The sequence below is a fragment of the Ahaetulla prasina genome, chromosome 6, assembly GCF_028640845.1.
Source record: "Ahaetulla prasina isolate Xishuangbanna chromosome 6, ASM2864084v1, whole genome shotgun sequence".
Lineage (NCBI taxonomy): Eukaryota > Metazoa > Chordata > Lepidosauria > Squamata > Colubridae > Ahaetulla > Ahaetulla prasina.
In genome coordinates, this window is record NC_080544.1 from 76,090,084 (window position 1) to 76,111,181 (window position 21,098).

General features: G+C 38.3%; 2 protein-coding genes across 4 annotated transcripts in view; both read right to left on the reverse strand.

Annotated features, from left to right (window-relative positions):
• WDFY1 (WD repeat and FYVE domain containing 1) overlaps positions 1 to 641 on the reverse strand; it is a 30,734-nt gene extending 30,093 nt beyond the window's left edge. Inside the window, exon 1 of the mRNA XM_058189061.1 lies at positions 341 to 641. Coding sequence (XP_058045044.1) covers positions 341 to 477 — 137 coding nt within the window. The 5' untranslated portion in view covers positions 478 to 641. The remainder of the gene's footprint in view (positions 1 to 340) is intronic.
• A 6,249-nt stretch (positions 642 to 6,890) lies between these two features.
• Positions 6,891 to 21,098, reverse strand: part of SERPINE2 (serpin family E member 2) — an 85,100-nt gene continuing 70,892 nt past the window's right edge. For all 3 annotated transcript variants that reach the window (XM_058189064.1, XM_058189062.1, XM_058189063.1), the window contains exons 3-9: positions 20,711 to 20,938; positions 20,306 to 20,503; positions 17,826 to 18,024; positions 17,640 to 17,740; positions 13,498 to 13,584; positions 12,355 to 12,438; positions 6,891 to 8,677 (exon numbers count right to left, since the gene is read on the reverse strand). In XM_058189064.1, the coding sequence (XP_058045047.1) occupies positions 8,640 to 8,677; positions 12,355 to 12,438; positions 13,498 to 13,584; positions 17,640 to 17,740; positions 17,826 to 18,024; positions 20,306 to 20,503; positions 20,711 to 20,938 (935 nt within the window). In that variant the 3' untranslated portion in view covers positions 6,891 to 8,639. The remainder of the gene's footprint in view (positions 8,678 to 12,354; positions 12,439 to 13,497; positions 13,585 to 17,639; positions 17,741 to 17,825; positions 18,025 to 20,305; positions 20,504 to 20,710; positions 20,939 to 21,098) is intronic.

Sequence of the window (21,098 nt, forward strand, 5' to 3'; positions counted from 1 at the left end):
CTCTATAGCGTCGTTTTGAGGGTAGTCCGCCCAGATGGGAAGGGAGCAATGGCTGAGTGGGATGGTCCGTCCGTCTCCCCCCCACCAGAAGGGGGTGTGTCGCATGCCGCTTCGCAGGAAAGGGAAGGTCCCTTCGGAGCAAAGACCCCAAAACAACTCGGGGATCTTAAAAATTTGCACACGACTGAGTTGTTGTTTCTTCTTCTTGTTGTTATCCCGAGCGCAGCGCGCCTTTTCCCGCCCGTCCCTCAGAGAAAGGGAAAAAGCAGCAGCAGCCGCCGACCTCGCGCGACCCTCTCGGGGAAAAGCTCCTTTCCTTCCCCCGCCGCCCCTTCCTCACCTGTCCTCACTGGCCGTGATGATGCCGTCCTCTTTGGGGATGGCGAGCGCCGCGCTGACGGCGTCCTGGTGCCCCTCGATCTTGCTCAGCAGCACCGGCCGGCTGCTCTGAGGCCGCGAGTGAATCTCGGCCGCCATCTCGCCACAGCAGGCCGCGGTGGGGCGAAAGTCCGAGCAGCCGCCCAGAAGAGAGCGGGGAGGGGGGGGTCCTAATCGCGGGAATAGCGGCGCCTCCAAGAAAAGCTTCAGCGGCCAGCCATTTTCCGTAATGACCGAAGTAGCGCCGCCCCCGGAAGCAGTCGAAGGTGGGAGGGGGAAGGCGAGATTGACCGGGGATAGCGGAGGCAACCGCGGGGCTCCGCTGGGTGGAGAAATAAAATGGGCGGGGTGTGGGTGGGTGTGGCGTTAAGGCCAGCGCGGCCGGAAGGTCCCTCATTTGAAGAGTTGTAGGCGGAAATTCATAATCGGGGTAGAGACATGGGAGGAGGTGTAGATTATGTACCTTTATATATCGGATCGCCGACCGTTTCCGCCTGTGCTGTCAGGAAAAGATCTTTTGTGTAAAACAATGGTCTTCAAACTTGGCAGCTTTAAGACTTGTGTACTTCAACTCCCAGAATTCTCCAGCTAGCGTAGTGTAGCGGAGAATTCTGGGAGTTGAAGTCCACTAGTCTTAAAGCTGCCCAAGTTTGGGGACCCCTGGACTGTAGAATAAACCTTGGTGGCTTGAAGATGTGTGGACTTCAGCTCCCAGAATTCCCCAGCCAGCTCAGCTTACAAAAGACAAAAAACACTTTACTGGGGATACTTAGGAGTAAGACACCCCCCCTCAGAAAAGTCAGAAGATGCTGGTATTTACTAACAAAACTGACAAGTAATTGAAGGACTTTAAGACACAGCTCTTCAGGCAGTCACTTGGTCACCTCTCAGTTGGACTGCTGCAAAGTGCTCTATGTTGGGGTGTCCTTAGACTATCCAGAGACTAACTGGTCCAGAATGCAGTGGCAGGGATAATAATGGATGTGTCACAATATGTTCATGTGTTGGAGCAGTACTTGGTTTGCCATTTGACTGCAATTCAAGGAATTGGTTTTCACTTATAAAGCCATGCCTAACAAAAGGCCTGATACTTAAGCCACTGTGTGCCCTCATACATATTCCTGCCTGTCCGATCAGGCCAGATAGAATAGGCACACTCCAGGTCCCATTTGTTAAGCAGGATCATCTTATGGGATCTAGGAGCAGACTTTCTCTGAAAACTCGTTAGTTGGGAAGTCATGTTGGATGGATGTCCAATACCCCATGGACAATGTCCCCATGTTCCTCCAGGCTTTCCTGTCCTTCTCGCCCTTCGTAGCCCTTTGTAATGATATCCATACTCTCCCTCCTCCTGCCCCAAGATCTTTTGTAAATTGTGGTCTTTTGTAAATCACATAAGATCAGCTTGTTTCCCCATGCCCTGAGGGTAACTGGCTCTTTGGCTTTAACTGTTTGAGTTTATATTGGATATACTCTTTTTTTTCTACTGATAGTATTTATTTTCCTTAAAATTTTATCTGTAAACTGCCCAACATCACCACAGAGTTATGTGTCCTTGAAATTGAACTAATCAATAAACCTCTATCAGTATATATGTGCCAACTTATGGATGGGCCCTGGGTTGCCTTCTGTTTTTTAATCATACATTATAAGCAAATCTGTAGTACGAACAAATCTTACAGAAAGTTTCAAAATTATTTTCTCCTAACAAAGACCTGATTATCAAGGATCATTTATGCTTTTTTAAAAATACATTTTTAAAAATTTATTTAAAAATACATGTTTAGATTTTAGACATTTAAATAACAGACACATTGTTAAAACTTTTCCTGAGAACTTCTCCTAATCACCCCTAATTTAAATATGATGAATTTGAATTACTGAAACTTTATTGTATTTCTGTTGGTGCACTTTAATGTGGGCATTTAATGAAAACCATCATTAAGTATACATTTTTTTAAAATGTGCTGTCAAAACTTTTTATTTATCTTGCAAAGCAGTTGGGAGTTGAAGAACTGCACTTGGGAAAGGAAGCTGCTGAACAATGGGTGAAAGTGAGCCTGTTACCAGATGGGGAAAATATATTTTTCTTCGCTGACTGGCAGTTGCGTTCATATCTAAGTAGGGGAAAAAGGCATGATTTCACCAAAAGTTTTATTTTAGAATGGGAGGGCAAAATAATATATGCCTTTGAAATTATAGGACAAACCCTTCCCACATTTACTGAGTCAACCATGAGTAGAAAGGCCTCTGAGCCAAACCCAGCTCTCCCAAGGAAATTTACACAGTGGAACTTCCCTCAAGCCCTTTCAAGGAAAAAAAATGTCATTTTAAAATCTAGCCCCCAAAAAGTAGTAGAAGAAAACTGGATAAAGAGAAGCAGTATTATCCTGGGACACGTATATTCGCCTTCATTTGTGAAAAGCAATATTTTCCTGAGATATTATTTTGCATCGGAATTGTATTGTACACTATTGCATTTGTATTGTGTAACAAAGATTAGATTTTTTTAGTCCAAGGGAAAGGTTAGCTGTGTAATTTTTTCAGGTGGTGGAAGTAAGGTAACAATGAGAAAAACTCAAAGAAATGTACAGCGGGTTCCCAAGTTGTTTTCAACTAATCACTTCCAAATTTACTTCAGCAAGATAGTTATACTTAGCATTACTAATGCCAGCCATTGCCAGTACAGGACATCCATGACATCACTAATTCGTGATCATTATATCATGAAATAATGCCCATTCCTTGTTTACTTGTGAAATGAAGGAATAATTCATTTACTCTTTAATCAAATTCTCTTTTCTTTTGATTCTCTTTATTTACTTCTGGGACAGAAGTGTTTTATGTTTGAGAAAGCCATTCAAATATTTGAAAAGTAGTAAAACATATTGAAATCAATATCATGTTTTCTACTGTTTTCTGTCAGAATACTTGTGCATAAATCATAGCATTTAATATCAAATACAATATTGCAGTGCTAACTTTTCCCGCTATTATAGTAAGCTCAAGTAAAGCAAATAAACTGTTTATCTTTTTATATAGACATCAACTGTTTTTCTCTGTAATTATTTGTAATGATGTGCAATTAAATCAATACTGATAGTTCTCAACTTATGATCACAATTGAATCCAAAATTTCGGTTTAACAACTAAGCAAGTTGGTTGTTAAATGAATTATGCCTCATTTTACCACTTTTCTGGCTGTGGTTGTTAATCACTGCAGTTGAGTTAATAACATAGTTATTAAGTGAATCTAGCTTCTTCATTGACAAAAAGTTGCAAAAGGAGATCAGATAACCTCAGGACATTGCAAGTCTCATTAGTATGAAGCAGTTGCCAAGGATCTGAATTTTGGTCAAGTGACCATGGGGATGCTATAATAATTATAGTTATGAAAAATGTCATAAGTCCCTTTTTTCAGTGCCACTGTAACTTTCAACAGTCACTAAACAAATAGTTGTAAATAGAGGATTACCTCCAGTAGAATGACAATATACTGCAACGTATATTTATTTGGATTGTTAGAGTAGTGATCTGTCCACAAGATGGTGCTGAAACTGTATTTTGGTTTTACAGTACTATATGAAAACAAGTTATTCAAACAGTAGGACAGTTGTGCCCTCTTGTAGGAATGATTTTTAAACTTTATAAGCAGGAGATAATCATTCTCAAACATATGCAATAAAAAGGTACTTTTAGCAAAAAAGTAAAAGAAACATGTCAGGCTTCTTTTTATTAAAGCATTTTTTGTTATTAAAGGCAATAGAAATAAATAATAAAAAAACAGATGGTTTTAGAATATCACATTGTAAATTAATGGCCTTGATACTGATACATCATAACACTTAAGTAGCTTCTGTTATATCCAAATACTAATGTAAATTATTAGTATAAACAATTGAAAGGATGATTATATAAAATTTAAGCATTAATTAATACAACTGTTCCCCTATTTCTTTTTGTTTTTGAAGAGAATGTAATTGGTCATATTGGAATAATGAAACGGCATATAAAATCTTTTTGACCAATTTTATTACTAGATAATTTTTGTGGAGTCTTTGAACTTGGTTGTTTCCTTGCAGATGTTTCATTAAGAAACTTGGTAACATCATCAGTGCTAGTAAGGAAGTAGGATTTGCTCCCATGTTATATACTAATGGCTTGTCCTGTCCTTGGTGGAAGGAGAGTTGGCGGTTCCTTGATTGGACTGTTATTTACTGTTAGCTTATTTGTCTGGAATTGAGTTTCTTAATTGGGATACTGTTTGCTTCTTGATTGTTGGTCTGGTGTTAATTTGGAATTAATCTCTGTTCATTGCTGTGAACAGAGGAGAGTTGTGCTTAAACTCTGTGTTGCTTGCTAGTGAGGTGTTTAGGGTTTTTTTGTTTCTCTTTTGATTGTTTCATTTGAATGTTATATAAGGTAAAGGTAAAGGTTCCCCTTGCACATATGTGCTAGTCGTTGCTGACTCTAGGGGGCGGTGCTCATCTGTTTCAAAGCCGAAGAGCCAGCGCTGTCCGAAGACGTCTCTGTGGTCATGTGGCCGGCATGACTCAATGCCAAAGGTGCATGAAACGCTGTTACCTTCCCACCAAAGGTGGTCCCTATTTTTTCTACTTGCATTTTTACGTGCTTTTGAAACTGCTAGGTTGGCAGAAGCTGGGACAAGTAACCGGAGCTCACCCTGTTACACGGCAGCACTAGGGATTCAAACCGCTGAGCTGCCGACCTTTTGATCAACAAGCTCAACGATCTAGCCCGAGCCACCGCGTCCCTTAATGTTATGTATACCTAATGTTGTGTCTGCGCGCCCTGAGCCACCCTGCTGCCAGAAAGTGACTTGGAAAGTGAGGGGGAAGGGCCGTCAGGACTTACTTCAGGAGCACTGGCTCCCCTGGCTCAGCTCCAGGAGCCAGAAGCAGGCCAGGTGGAAGAAATAATGAGGTCTCCATCCCCTGACTCTTCCCCCCCAGGCCACGCCTGCAGACCTAGCTGACAGCAATCAGGCATGGTTGAATCCTAGGTTTCGTAGGCAGGAGAGGAGGGAACAACAGAAGCAAGGGTGGGGCAGGCCTAGGAAGTGCTGAGTCATGGAGCCACACCCCACAGGATATAAAAGGCAGCAAGAGCTGGTATGTCTCTTTGTAACAGGCAAATCCGCTGATTTAGCTGAAGTTTGTGACTCACCAGCGTCGTGGAAGATAACGAGGGCTCTTGGCAGACGCTGGCTCTTTTGCCGCCAGAGCTGATAGTGCCGGCTAATTAAGCCATCATTCGGACAGAGGCGGAGGAGGACAGAACACCTAATGTTATATAGGTATTGTTTATTTCTGTGTGTCTGCTGATTGCTCAATTATCTGAATGTAGATTCAATATATTTCTGTTTTAAAAAATGATGACTTAAGGAGAGAGTATTACAAGATATTACCCCTTTCTGGATATTCTCTATTTTTGTACACTTGAAAAAAGCACCAAACTTTGGTGTTCTTTTTTCACATTTCTTTTATATAACATACTAGAACACACATGGACCCGTGGAAAGATTCATTGGCAAAGATATGCAAACATTCAGAAAACCCAAAAGCAGACTAGTACATTTTCACAATTGCCAGCAATAACAATACTGAGCCTTCCAAGACAAATATTCTGCAACTCAAGTTGCAGTTTGTTCTCAAATGAATAAAACTACACAGCTGCTCCTGACACACTTCTATGTGTTTGTAGAAATAGTTCGTCTTCTAATCAAGTAAATTTTAACTTTAATGTACAATTCTCACTTATTTTCAAAAGCAACTGGAATTGTTTCAGCAATTATAATGTAGCAAACAATATTTGGTTTCCAGGTTCCATTCCACAAATATTTTTATTGCCAAATCTTACCCCAAAGAGTAAATAAACTCCATCAATTACTACACTCAACATAGACATAAAATAGGGGCAAGAAAAACCTTGAAAGTAATTGTCTAATTCTTTATCATGTCACAATTTGTATGCCTTCTGATCTAACATTTGTTTAATGAGTATTAGGAAAAGTGTAAAGCAGCAATTAAGACAATCAGAAACATATTAAATACTTTATGTAAACAAGCATATGGTATGGTAATCTGTACCAGCAGCTTCATCTCTATGGCTGAAGATCTTGATTTCTACAGGATTGGTTCTTCAAAGTAGAATTATCCTGCCCTGGGTGTATGTTCCTGATTCTCTTTCCCCAGATGGTTTAGGATGTGGGCTCGCTTTTCCCTTGGTTGCTCTGACCCTATGGAATGCCCTCTCCTTGTATTCCAAAAGAGATGAAAAAGTATTACAGTATCTTTCTTGGGACTCTAGATAATACTTTGATAAGAGTCGTAGCTGCTACATTTGGTCTATAGTGATTATGTAGAATTTTTTGTATTTGGCAATTTTAAGGTAACAATAGTTTTATGGTCTATCCAAGTATTGTGAATCATTTAGAGTCTTGCAATAGAGTGACATACGAATATTGTTAAATAAAATAAAGTTACATAACATAACATATTTTTTTTTTAATGTTACAGATAAAACTCGCCAATTTAACACGGGGTTTTCAAATGTTTTCAGGCAATAGAACCCATTTTTAACCTCTAGTGGTAGAAAATTGGCAGAATGTGATTTTTTTTAATTCTTTTTTTTTTCAATTGAGTTCCTGGAAAATCCCAGGGTTGAATAGAATCATTTTAGAAAAGTCAACTGATTTAACAACCAATACTGATGTCCATGATTATATATAACATTTTTTCCACATTCAGCTTTCTGGAGTATTTATGCCTGAAAACAGAAAAATATGCAACATATCCATGTAGAGGCTGTTACAAAAATCTTCCATTGAATTGTACCAAAATTATCTTTAAGAGAAGTATATAGGAAGGACATACAAAGCGCATGTTATCTGGAACAATTAAAATACTTTCCAATAGATGAAAAAGTTTCAACCTTCTTTCCAGGACATAAGGAAAAAACAGAGCTTTATCCAAGGTAATTATATTGTTGGGGAAAATAATTTTAACATTTTAAAAACAATTTTAGGGCTATTTCAATAATGGACAGTTTCTCCTATATCTGAAGGTCTTGGTTTAAAATACTTGTAGCATACAAATATATTTCAGAAATATAGTTGACATGACATTATTCTCTAATAAAAAGGTAAAGTTTCCCTGTCCAGTTGCATCCGACTCTAGGGCATGGTGCTTATCTCTCTTTCTTGGCTGAAGGAACCAGCATTGTCTGAAGACATTTTCCGTGGTCATGTGGTCAGCATGGCTATATATACCAAAGGTGCATGGAATGTTGTTACCTTCCCATTGATGTGGTACCTATTAATCTACTCACATTTGCATGCTTTCAAACTGCTAGGTGGGCAGGAGCTGGGAACAGCACAGGAACTCACTTTGTTGTGCGGTGCTAGAAGCTTGAACCTGGGCTGTCAGCTTTCCAACTGACAAGTTCAGCATCTTTGACCGCTGAGCCATCACACCCTTATTGTCCAATACAATACAATGAATTACTAACATGCAGACAGAATGGAACATTTTGAAATTTTACTTAACAGAAGTATTCCAAAATGCAGGTCATTCTTTATAGGAATTTTTTATCACATGGAAATTTTATCATAGTAACAGTTTACTTTCAACTTTCTGAATTTTAATTGTTTCCTTCCAATATCATTTTGACTCTTGCACTAAATTCAACTGTTCATTATGATTTTATTTTCCTTTGTACAAAAAATATAAAATTTAAATCTATAGAAAGTGTATACTAGCAATGACAAGTTTACATTACACCAATGCAAAGGCATTAATTGGGACATTAGTTGTTTAAATCTTAGCAACATGCACAATCTAAAATAAAAAAAAATGCTAAAGCTTTCATTTGCTTTTTAATGGCAAATGCCTCAACCAACTACTGAATTGTAGTAGTAGAAAGACATAAGCAAACCAAAATCAGGCTTGTCCCTTTAATTTCAACTGGGTTTAAAGACAATATGAAATAGAACAACAGATTTTCAAAAGTTGTTAGCACAGAGAGCTAATCAGTAGTTTTAAGGAACTTTACAATGTTTTCAAAAAGGCATTTTATTCTTCCATAAAGAATTCCAGCTACTTAAGGTTCTTTTTCAAAAACTAGATGACCAACATTTCCAAAGCTAGTTCATAGCTGAAAAACAGGGTACAAAAATATTTAAACAGTACAAAGGCATCAATCTTTAGTTTTCTTCAGAAGGAAAGAATCTCTTCCTTTACTCAAGGTTTGGTGATTTGTCCCATAAACAAAACAGCACCTGAACAAGAAATGTTATTGCAGAAATTGTATTAATTCACATATACAAAACGTTGTTACAAAACCTTAAGACGAAGTTTTCACCTGAACAGCAATTTCTAAAGTTACTGATTAATATATAACTATTAGATGGCAGTAAGCAGTTACATTTTCATAGGTCTACAAAGTGCTTGAAATGTTATGATTTGACTGTAAGCAGATTCAAATAGCACTAGCAGTAGCACTTAGACTTAAAGCACTGTTTCACAGTGCTTTATAGATCTCTCTAAGGTGTTTACAGAGTCGACATATTGCCCTTAACAATCTGGGTCCTCATTTTACTGACCTCAAAAGGATGGAAGGCTGAGTCAGTCTTGAGCCACTTAGAATCAAACTCCTGGAGTGAGCAGTGAATTAGCCTGCTGTACTACATTCTAACCACTGTGCCAGCACAGGTCTGTAATACTTACAATACTGTAATACTTCAATCTGTTATTAAGTTTATTTCATTAAAAAAGCTCTTAAACCAGGTAAAATATTTTTAATTCAATGAACAATTTATTTAAAAACAAATATCCCAGTAAGAGTCTATTTTTTTAATGACTTGATAATTTTTAAAATTTTGCTTATGTCAAAATCAGGGACATATTTTTCTAAATGTTCTGCAAGGGCATGGAAATTCATTAAATGTTTGCGTCTGCTCACCATGGGGGAAAAAAATAAGACCATTAAAAAAATAGCTGACAAATGAATCTCTTGTTTCTCATAAATATTTGCAGATGGGAAATGACCACTCTACTTACTAGATTTAGATGTTTTTAATAAGTTACTTGAGGGCTTAAATATTTTTTTAATGTTTAAGATTTATTATGTTAACGTAGTTGCTAAAAATCTCATCAATATTTGTCTAAAACCACTGTAAAATGTATCTTTCAATAAGACTTTATTTTAATTTATCAAAATGCAAAGCTGTGATTAAGAATGATCAAATATCTCATTTATGCTAATGTTGCAGAATGTATTTCTCAAATTTGACTTTATTATTTATGTATTTATATATTCCACCTGTATTATTTTTACAAATAATTCAAAGCATATTCACTAACACACTTTCTTCCTATTTTCCCCCAAAAAACAACTCTGTGATGTGGGTTAGGCTAAGAAAGAGTGAATGGCTGAAGGTTACCCAGCTAGTGTTCATGCCCAAGTCAGCACTTGAAATCACGGTTTCTTGCTTTCTAGCCCAGTTCCTTAACCACTAGACCAAACTGGCTTTATAATACACTTTTAGAGCGTGTTACATTAATAGTGTACTTTAATTTTAGTCTTTTTCTATGCCTTATTCTTGTATTGAGATTTACTGAATGCATGCAGCATTAGTAGAGAAATGTACAAAGTAGATGGAGTTTAGTTTGTTCACAATAATAAAATGGCTAAAGAAAAAGTCTGTAAATAAGAACAGACTGTTCCTAGGTAGGAGGCTGCTATGCCTCACTTCAGTTTCATGTTAAGGGTGGGTACTTCATAGGGAATCAGTTCCAACAATGGAGCAGTTGGAACAAGAAAAAAATGATTGTGAATGAAGAAAGCAAAAGCTAGGACAATATGAGAGCAGAAGCCTAGACTTGAAGAGATAAAAAACCAGTTTAGTTGTATGATAAACTAAAGGGTGTTCTGTTGCTCTTGTGGGACCAGGTTAGTGACAGACTCATCAGAAAAATCTACGTGGTTACTGGGAGTTGAAGCTGACTTAATAGCACAAAATCAGTCCTTTCACAGCTGCAGTCTAGGAATGTGACATTATATTATATTATATTGTGTTGTGTTGTGTTGTGTTATATGATGATATGATATGATATGATAATATATGATATGATATTATATTAACCTCTTTGGGTTTTTTGTATCTTCACTTCCCAAATGTATGACGTTTTGTGGGTAGTAATATGGCCATCTGGTTATCTTACTATCACCAACTTACTATCAGCGTTTTTAGTGTTTTGTCTCTTTTGCTTTCTTCGCTTTTTAAACTGTACTATGATGCTAGTTTGTCCATTTGTACACACATTCTTAACGCTTCATGGTCTTTCCTTCCTGCTGGCAAATTACATTTCACAACAACTTCCTAATAAATAAACCTTGCAGATCTATTAAGGACTTGTTAAAACTTGGACATTGCATATTAATGAGAACTGAATATACTGGTGATAAATAAACAGGAATGAACAAGAACTGAAAGCATTGCAAACTCATCTTCAATATCTTGATAATGGTAATGCCAGTAAAGATAATTAACTATTATCTTGTACTTTTGAATAGTTTTCTATTTGTCTTTATTAATGCAAAGGTAGTATTAATAAACAGATAGATCTTAAGGGTGGAAAGAATGGGAGGAGAGTATTTTTTCTCCAAGGTAGAAGCAAAGCAACAAGGCAGAAAATATGTTCTATGGTGGATCTGTATAAAGAGCCACAATTAATTTCTAATTCCTCCATTCATTCTTTCTCTCACACACATCTGTAGAATATTTGTATGTGGTATAGGGATCCAAGGGTTTTCATGATTAGCCACTCAAAAGCACTACATCACGAAGAACTGTGAAAACAATAGAGTGACACTGAAATGTCCAACAACCATGGTTTATACCAGGGGTATCAAACTTGCAGCCCATGGGCCGGATGCATCACATGCTGGCCACCCACCCCTGGTTAGCGAAGGGGAAAAATGTCACGATACATCAGGTGATGTATCATCGCAAGTTTGACACCACTGGTTCACACAATGGGGTCTCAGAGTGATTCTCATTTATTTTGACCTGGTCAACTAAATCATATACTTTTTTCCAATAAAGACACTGGATACTCACTTCATTCAATTCAGACATCACACACTAGTTTTTTATACTGTTTGTTTAACCCAAATATATCTATTAAGAGGATTAAGATAAAACTTATTGCTTTGTAGATCAGACTATTGCAGAGTATGGATAGCTTTAAAGGTTCACAAATTTTCTGTCACTGAAAAAGTACAGTATGTTCCTAAGTATGTCTAATCATATCATAATTAAAATTCTACTTTAAAGCAGATTTTATTTGGTCTTTACTGTATATGAATTTGTGGAAGAGGGGAAGAAAGAATGATAAAACACTAAATGTATTTTTTGTGGATATTGTTAAAATGTACCATTATTTGAGTCCCCTTCCGAGTCATGTTTGGAGGGGAAAACGGTGGCTTCCCTAGCAGCTGGCTTATGTTTAGTTTAGAATATCAATGAGAAGTGGATTAAAGCTCTGAGATGTGTGGCTGACAATTGGCCACTGTTCATCTTCAGAGTTGCATAATGTGCCTTTGATGTCCTAAGCTGCCCATATCTGAGAATTGATGCCAGAACTCAGCCAAGAGTTGGCATTTTATTTCAAAGCATGCATCATAATATGTAGATTAGCTAAGAAATACACTAATAAAACACAGAATCTATTTGTTCCTGGCAACAACCCCTAAGTGTTTAAATCCTGCACAGCTGCAGATTACTCTGTTGCTGTCAAGAAAAGACATTTCTTATTAACAATAAAGAAGAAGGGAATTTGGGAACCTTATTTTGAAAGACACGGAAGCAAGTCTGAAATGAGCTTCAGGTCTCTCTATGGAGGAATGCTGTCTGAATTTAGCTAATATATAAAAAGAGTGACATAGAATTACCTGTAGGGTTGTGCCGTATGAAGAATAAAAATGGTCGATCCGCTACAAACCAAGGAGGTGATGACCGAGCTGTTACAATTGCAGCTAGACAAAGCAGAACAAAAACTTGAATGATTATTTGGTCTTCGCTCTGAATCGCTACCATATGAACTTAATTTATCTTTTTACAAGTTAGATAAAAACATTCAATGAGTTAAAAAACATACTTTTTATAAAATAAATTATTTTTTTCTCAGTTAAAACAGATCTTTAAAATGTGCAACCTTCTATCATGAAGAAAAACAACAAAGAGAATAATGCAAATGATCTAGTTTTAGCAAAAACAGGTTTTTTCCCCCTGCCAGTCACATTTGTTTAATTTTGTACAGTGTTCTAAGGGACATATTCAAATTCAAATATCAATATTTAATTATAAATGGATAAAATTCATGTATTCCAAAAGGCTCCAAGGAAGAACATGAAAATTTTAAAGGAAAAACAGGACAGTGTCATACATGCTTTTGATACTGAATACAGATCTTTTAAGAATGCATGTTTAAAAGAAGATTATATTGTAAGCTCAACCAATGTTTTTGTAAATTTGAAGCAAATACGTAACATTTAAGATTTCAGTACAATATACCAGCTATTTTGTTTATAAAATAGTTGGTATATTGTATAATCACATTTGTATAATTAAGTTACCTGTGCCAAGTTAGACAGTAAAAATGTTTTCTAAATCTATATACATCATTCCTTTAAAAAGTATTACAAGTAGAGATGTTATGAAATGCAGTATTAAGTTCTAAATTACTATATTTTAGTGCAGAACTGCATACATGGTTATATCAGAGCTCTATGGAGAACAATTTAAATCAGAATTGTTGGCCAAGATCCAGCAAAGTTTCTTCTGTTGGCAGAATTAAACACAGAATCCTTAAATTGTATTTTGGCCTGATTGTAATCTTTAGGAAATAATATGCTATGTTACATTGTTCAGGCCAAATTCCAAATGCCTCTTTATTAATTTTTGCTTTGTATAAGAATAAATTGACTAGGCTTTTTAAAAAGTGAGGGGAGCTTTTTGGAATGGATTAAAATATAGCTTCTTAATGCTATTTCAGTATTTGTAGAACTTTTTGGTGATTTGGTAACAATACTTACTTGTTGCTGCAGAAGCTTTGGTTCCATCTTCAGCTACTTCGATTTTTGCTTTTTGCAAGAGCTGAGATACATAAATGTTTTCTGATCCTACGGGGTCAATCATAACATACATGTTTAATGTATCATTGTTTCAATCCTTCAAAAAACAATTTCATTTTCAATTCTAAGAAATCCCAGAGCAACAGAAATTAACAAAAATCTGATTTCATACACATGACTTGCATTGATATCAAAATATTTCACACATGGTTCTGATTTTATTTATTAGAATAGAATAGAATAGAATAGAATTTTATTGGCCAAGTGTGATTGGACACACAAGGAATTTGTCTTGGTGCATATGCTCTCAGTGTACATAAAAGAAAAGATACGTTCATCAAGGTACAACATTTACAACACAATTGATGATCAATATATCAATATAAATCATAAGGATTGCCAGCAACAAGTTATAGTCATACAGTCATAAGTGGAAAGAGATTGGTGATGGGAACTATGAAACGATTAATAGTAGAACAATATTACAGATATTGTTATCTTCTTATCTAATAAAAGTATTCATGTGATATGAATCAGTACAAATTAAAACATTTATTGTAGGGCAAGACAAAGCAATTACATGAAAACAGTGATCAAGAGATATTAATCACTTACTGTCGTTATTTCCTCGAAAATACACCCTACTCCAAAAATAAGCCCTAGTAAAGGGAGTGGGCATGACCAATACAGGAGGCAGCCCTTCCCTTCCCCGTTCACCTCATGATTCCTCAGCCCACGGATCAGCTGAGCTAGTGAGGGCCGGGAGCTGCCTCTCATTCCTTCTCTCCAGGCACGGCCTGTCCCTTTCAAGTGATCAAATGTTACTTGAGAAAAGGACGCACATCCCAAGATTGCAATGCTGAAGTCTCAGAATGAAACCTTTTTGACAAATAGCAGGAAAATTCCTGTCCCCATTTTACTGCCATTCGCAAAAAAGGCTCCATTCCAAGCCTTCAGTGTTGCAATCCTGGGATACGCTTTTTATTTATTTATTTATTAATCAAACTTCTAGACCGCCCTTCTCCCGAAGGACTCAGGGCGGTGTACAGCCATATTAAAATACATAGATAGACAATGAATTTAAAATAATTTTAAAATGAAATATTTAGCAATGCTAAATATTTATAAATAAAAAAACGCTGACAATGGAGCATTTTTTGTGAAAGACAGGAAAATGGGGAAGTGGATTTTCCTGCCATTTGCAAAAAAGGCTTATTCCAAGCTTTCAGCGTTGCAATCCTGAGACCTCCCAAGCCGTTCCACTGACTTGCCTGACCAACCCTGCCTGGGTGGCCATTTCTCAAGACTTCACTTCTGAGGAAAGATCAGCGGTCTGGACGAATCATTTTTCCTTTGCCTTGACTTTCCCCCTGCCCTGGCTCCTGACTTTCCCCCTGCCCTGGCTCCTCTTAGCCTAAATTTTGCTCCTGAAAGCCTGCGGTCTACTTCTCTGGTTGAGCTCCACCAGCACTTGGTTCTGGAAGAGACCCTTGGAGAGCCGAAGGAGGGCTGATTACAAGGGGTGAGGCAAAGCCAATCACTTCCCCTCTGCCTTCTCTCCTGAAAGTGCTCCTTGGGCGCAGCCACTTTTGCAGCAGGAGGCCAAGTGATGTGAGTTGGGTGAATCAGTAGAACAGCTCAGGAGGTCGCTTCACACCTGGGACATTGGAAGAACCCTGCAAGGAGACCTTAATGCTGCCCACAGAGACAGTAGACCAGAGTTCATTGAAGACATTCCCTTTGCAGCCAGCCCACAAGATGCTCACCCTTGGGGATGAATCAGATGCTTCACTGGAGAAACCACCCCACCCCAGTCCAGGCTTCCTAAATCTCTTCTTCCCCAGATCATCCCCCTCACGAAGAAACCCCAATGCAAACACTGCCTCCAGCCACCTCTTCATTATGGTGAAACTCCTCTTTGAAAGGACGATCTGCAGGTGGGGTGGGGGAGATTTCCTGAACATTGTCCTTTCAAAGAGAAGACCTGCATAAACACACATCCAAAAACGTTCCCTCCCTGGCTTCAGAGCCTTCAGTCTTGCAATCCTGTGCATGGAAAGCAGAGGTTTGTTCTGAAGCTGCGGTGGCAGAGCATTGCACAAAGAGACGTCCACAGCTACAGTAGCATTTCATTTGCTGGAGGAGGTAGCCAGAGCAGCACCCACGAGGCAGGTGTTTCGTGGACAGAATTGCCACAAAATTGCTGAGACTGTCACCATCAGATTAGGAGGGTGTGCCTGCAAAAGCGGCCACACTTGGAGGTGGCAGCCTGGGCGGCACCCACGAACCAGCTGTTCTGTGGATGGTGGGATGGCCTGCTGCAACCCTTTTGCTGGCATGATGGGCCACTCGCCCTGCCTAGCACTTATTTCAGTGGTCAAAAGAAAATAAGACCTGGTATAATAATAATAATGATGATGATGATGATGATGATGATGATGATGATGATGATGATGATGATTTAATTTGTATACCGCCCTTCTCCCGAAGGACTCAGGGCGGTTCACAGGGTGGTTATTATTGGGGAAACACGGTATATTTGTTTATTCAAACACTCCAAAAGTCTGTATGAATGGATCCAAGTTCCAGACAGAATGAATTATTTTTTTTTCAGAATTAGTCAAAACAAAAGCTTTATTTTTTATTCTTTTAGAGCAGAAAAACCAACGCGAATGAACATTTTTTAAAAAATAAATCAAGTACCGTATATGCACACCCTGAACAATTTAAAGTTTCAGATACACTAATCTATTTTTTAGTGAGGCATATAACTTTCACAGGAAATAGCCCAATTAGTTAGAAAGTTATTTCTAAACACCTTATAAATCTAGGTGCAAAGGTTTGTTGATTAACTGAAGAAACTATTTTCTGAATACCAAAGGTTGATTGGGGATATTTAGCAGTAGCAATAGCACTTAGACCTATATACCGCTCCCCAGTGCTTTACAGCAGGGATCCCCAACTCAGGTCCACGAACCAGTATCAGTTCACGGCACATTTGGAACCGGTCCATGCAAGCTGTGGGTGAGTGCATGAAGCTCCATTTGTGCAAGCGGCAGATGCACAAGCGAAATCATCCGTCCCCACGACCGCCACTGCTGGTCCACATAACCAGAAATACTGCTGCTTTACAGCATTCTCTGAGAAGTTTACAGAGTCAACGTATTGCTCCCAACAAACTGGTTCCTCATTTTATCTTCACTGGAAGGATAGAAGGCTGAGTCAACCTTGAACTGGTCAGCATCAAACTGAGTGGTCCTTGGTGCTCTCTCAGCTTGCTTATTTTCTTGCAGATGTTTCATTACCCAAACTAGGTAAGGTCATCAGTGCTAGTAAAGAGGCCCCTCATGACAATCATGAGGGCTAAAAATATTCCCCTTTATCAGAATCAAACTGGCAGTGGGCAGAGTTAGTCTGCAACACTACTTTCTAGTATTGCACCATCACAGCTCCTATTTACCACTACCATTCAGAACTATCATAATTAATATGTTACATAACTACAATTTTGACATAATCAGAATTAAAGAAATATATTCATGTAGCAGAAACCAGCATCAGCTTTCCAACCATAGCTCACTCAACCCATAATTACAATATTATTATGCACCACCAGTAGGTGAGATGGGAGGTCATATAAATTTGATAGGTAATAAATGAATGGATCTCAGGGCTGAACTAGGCTAAAATGGGGTTGCCTAATTTTTTGTCTAAAGAGTCAGGTATACAAAGCTAGCATATGTTTTGCTAATTTTCTCTTTTTATAAATCAGATTTTTCACATAACTGATGTAAACCAAATATAGAACATAGGAAAAAAAGCACTTCTGACCATATACCAGTCTTATGTAGCCTGATTTTCTTCAGACTCTTGAACTATAATTCTTACTAGCCCCAATCAGCACGAGTAATCAAAAAAACAAAAAAACAAAACAAAGGCTGTGGTTCAAAATATGAGGACCTACGTGCTGAAAAATAATGTAGCACCCTTGGTTTCCTTTTCAAATTCATTTTCATGAATAATATGCATAAAGTCAAAGCATCATTGTTTTATTTATCTGTAATTCCCGAAGGCATAAGCAAAAGCAATAGATGGTGACTCACTTGTTATTTTTGCAAAGTTTGCCTTTGATTGATCAAACATATCTCGAATGCCAAGTTCCTTGAGAGGTTCTTTCAAATCTGTTTCTGCTTCTGCTGTAAACCTAGGAGAGCCATATCAAATGTATGAGACTGCCTGTAAAACTAGCAATCGTTTTTTTTCCATTAAAATGAGAAAAAATTACATACTTGGGCAAAATGACCTGTACCCTCTTTTGAACCATAGTTGTCATCCAGCTCTGTATCGTTTTTGTGCTAATGTGAGGAATAATAGCAGACAAGGGAGTTGAACTTTGTGCAGGCAAAGCAATCAACATGCTGATACTTTCACCGTGATATGGCAATTCTATAGTATTATACCACAAGTCATTAGGAGTGCTTGTTGTGCCTATAAAACAGGAAGTAAATAAAAATACCTTAAACACATATGGATTGGAATCATGTAGTGTTATTCTCAGTCAGCCTACAGATGCAGATGTGGGAGGGGGGGCAACATAAATACAAAAACTCTGTTTGTATTTTGACAAGGTCAAATGGACATGGAATGCAGGTGGTAAAATCTAAGAATGGAATGGAGGAGGAAACCATTTTCCTGACTCAGGTCTAAGAGAACTTAATTGGGACATTTTAAATCAGCAAGGTCAGAATGTTTTATTGGTTTCAATATCACAGACTAACATGCAAACTATGTTAATCAAGGCCAATTTACTCTTCAAATTGGCCTGCATGATAAGAAACTAAAGCTACCACTAGGAAGAACCCAGATATTTACAGAATTAGTGTTGTGGCTCCACCCCCCCCCCCCGGGCCTGCCCCCTGCCAGAAAGTGACTCAGATAGTGAGGGAGAAGGTCCGTCAGGGCTCTCCTCTGCAGGGCCGGTCTCTCCTCTGCAGGGCTGGTCTCTCAGCTCCAGGAGCCAGAGGCAGGCCAGGTGGAGGAGTGACGAGGCCTCTGTCTCCTGTATCTCCCCCCCGCCCAGGCAACGCTTCCAGACCCAGCTGTGGACAATCAGCCCTGGTTAGATCCCAGGTTTCATAGACAAGAGAGGCGGGAACAACAAAAGAAGGGGTGGGGCAGGCCTAGAGAGTGCTGAGTCATGGAGCCACACCCCACAGGGTACAAAAGCAGGAGGGGCTGCTCTACTACTTCGTGACAGACAAAACAAACTGATTGGAGAAAACTTGAGCTGAACTATTTGACTGAATATTTGGCCTGGATTGCTGTTTGTTCCTGACTTCCTGGTTGCTCCAGTAACGAGCTTCTGTGACGCCGGCATCAGGGAAGATAAAGAAAACCTTGGCAGATGTTCGCTGGTCTGCTACCAGAGCTGATAGCTGCCATGGACTAAATTGCCGGCTAATTAACATAACATCAGAGTTGTAAGGGATCTTGGAGGCCTTCTAGTCCAACCCCCTGCCCAGGCAGGAAACCCTACACCATCTCAGTCAGATGGTTATCCAACATTCTCTTAAAAATTTCCAGTGTTGGAGCATTCACAACTTCTGAAGGCAAGTCGTTCCACTTATTAATTGTTCTAACTGTCAGGAAATTTCTCCTTAGTTCTAAGTTGCTTCTTTCTTTGACCAGTTTCCACCCATTGCTTCTTGTTCTACACTCAGGTGCTTTGGTGGACAGCCTGACTCCCTCTTCTTTGTGGCAGCCCCTAAGATATTGGAACACAGCTATCATGTCTCCCCTAGTCCTTCTTTTTGTTAAACTAGACATACCCAGTTCCTGCAACCGTTCTTCATATGTTTTATCCTCCAGTCCCCTAATCATCTTTGTTGCTCTTCTCTGCACTCTTTCTAGAGTCTCAACATCTTTTTTAATTGAGTCAGTTCACGTGTCTCCCGGACTGAGGTGGTGGGGACAGAACAATTAGACTACAAGTAGTCTTTGTTTTACCATCACAATTGTGTCCACAATTTCTGTTGCTAAGTGAGACATTTGTTAAGTGAACTTTCCCCCAATTTACCACTCTCTTTCCACAGTTGTTAACTGAACCACTGCAGTTGTAACAGCGTTAAGTAAATCTGGGTTCTCCATTGACTTTGCTTGTCAGAAGGTCACAAAAGGTAATCACATGACCCCAGGACTCAGCAACCATCATAAATATGACTCAGTTACCAAGTGTCTGGATCTTGATTACCACAGGGATGCTGCAATAGTTGTAAGTGTCATAAACGGTTGTAACCTTGAACAATCACTAAATTAACTGTTGTAAGTCAAGGACTACCTGTACTACTATAATATTCAGTATGACTTTAGTCAAAATTTTTGATCTACTTGTATATAGCCAATGACTGTGCAGTTGGAAAAAGCTTTAGCACTGTATTCCCTACTGAAAATATTAACTTATACATTCTCCATTCTTTCATGACAATGCATACAGGAATGGATGTTGGGGATACATGTTTCATAACAAAGCTAGTGACAGTATCTTTATGATATTCAAAGATGCTGAGGAGATTAGAGAAGACTCCAAATGGATATGTAAGCATCCAATATGTGATTATCTTGATTTTTTGAGGAACACTTTCTTGGGTAGCTTTGTGAAACAGTTTTCTAAATAATCTGCACAATCCCACTAAATATTTTATTTAATCCTTAGTCTATAGAGTTGCAAGGGAGGGTAAATTTCAGAATTTTAAAATGTTATTGAACGTACCACATCGGAACACTGACAACTGAGCCAGCATAGGCACTTGGTAAGACTTTCCAGCACCTTCATTGAATGTTCGCTTTTTTGTGTTTTCAGGTTGAAATCGGGATCTCCATAATCCCTTAAAATATACTGCATTTATCACTACTAGTCTGGTCAGAACACTATCAATATCATCTGGGGTTAGGACACTGTCGATCATACCTAAACAAAAAAACAAAACCCAACCTCAATTCAAAAGTAGAAAATAAAGGACATATTTTGACATGTTATTTATATTAAGTAAAAACTGAAGCAATTTAAGAGGAATCACATGGTGAACTATATTCTTATGCTACTCCACAATGCTTGAAACCAAAATTTTAGCCATTGGGAAAAAGAGTAGAGAAGAAAAAGAAAATTATCACATACCCTCAGTTTTATTTTTGACCCACTGGTTCATAGCGTCAGAAGCAGCATTTGGATCCTTGAAATTTATATTTTTGACAGGGCACTGAAACACTTCACTGTTTCTAGAAACAAAAGGTGCTTCCATTTTCAGCCCACTGTTCGCAAAAACTATATTTGCAATTTTAACAATATCTTTATTCCTCCTTGAGACAATAGCTTTGTTTATCTTCTTCAATACTTTACCAACTCCTAATTGAAAGACAAATGAAGAGAGTATATAGACACATACATACACAGACACTTTAAACAACTGGAAGCATTCAGTGGCTAAAAGGACTTCTCATTTATAAATCGTTTGTTCACCATTGTTAGAAGATTATGTGGCACAGTCATATCCCTCACATTTTCA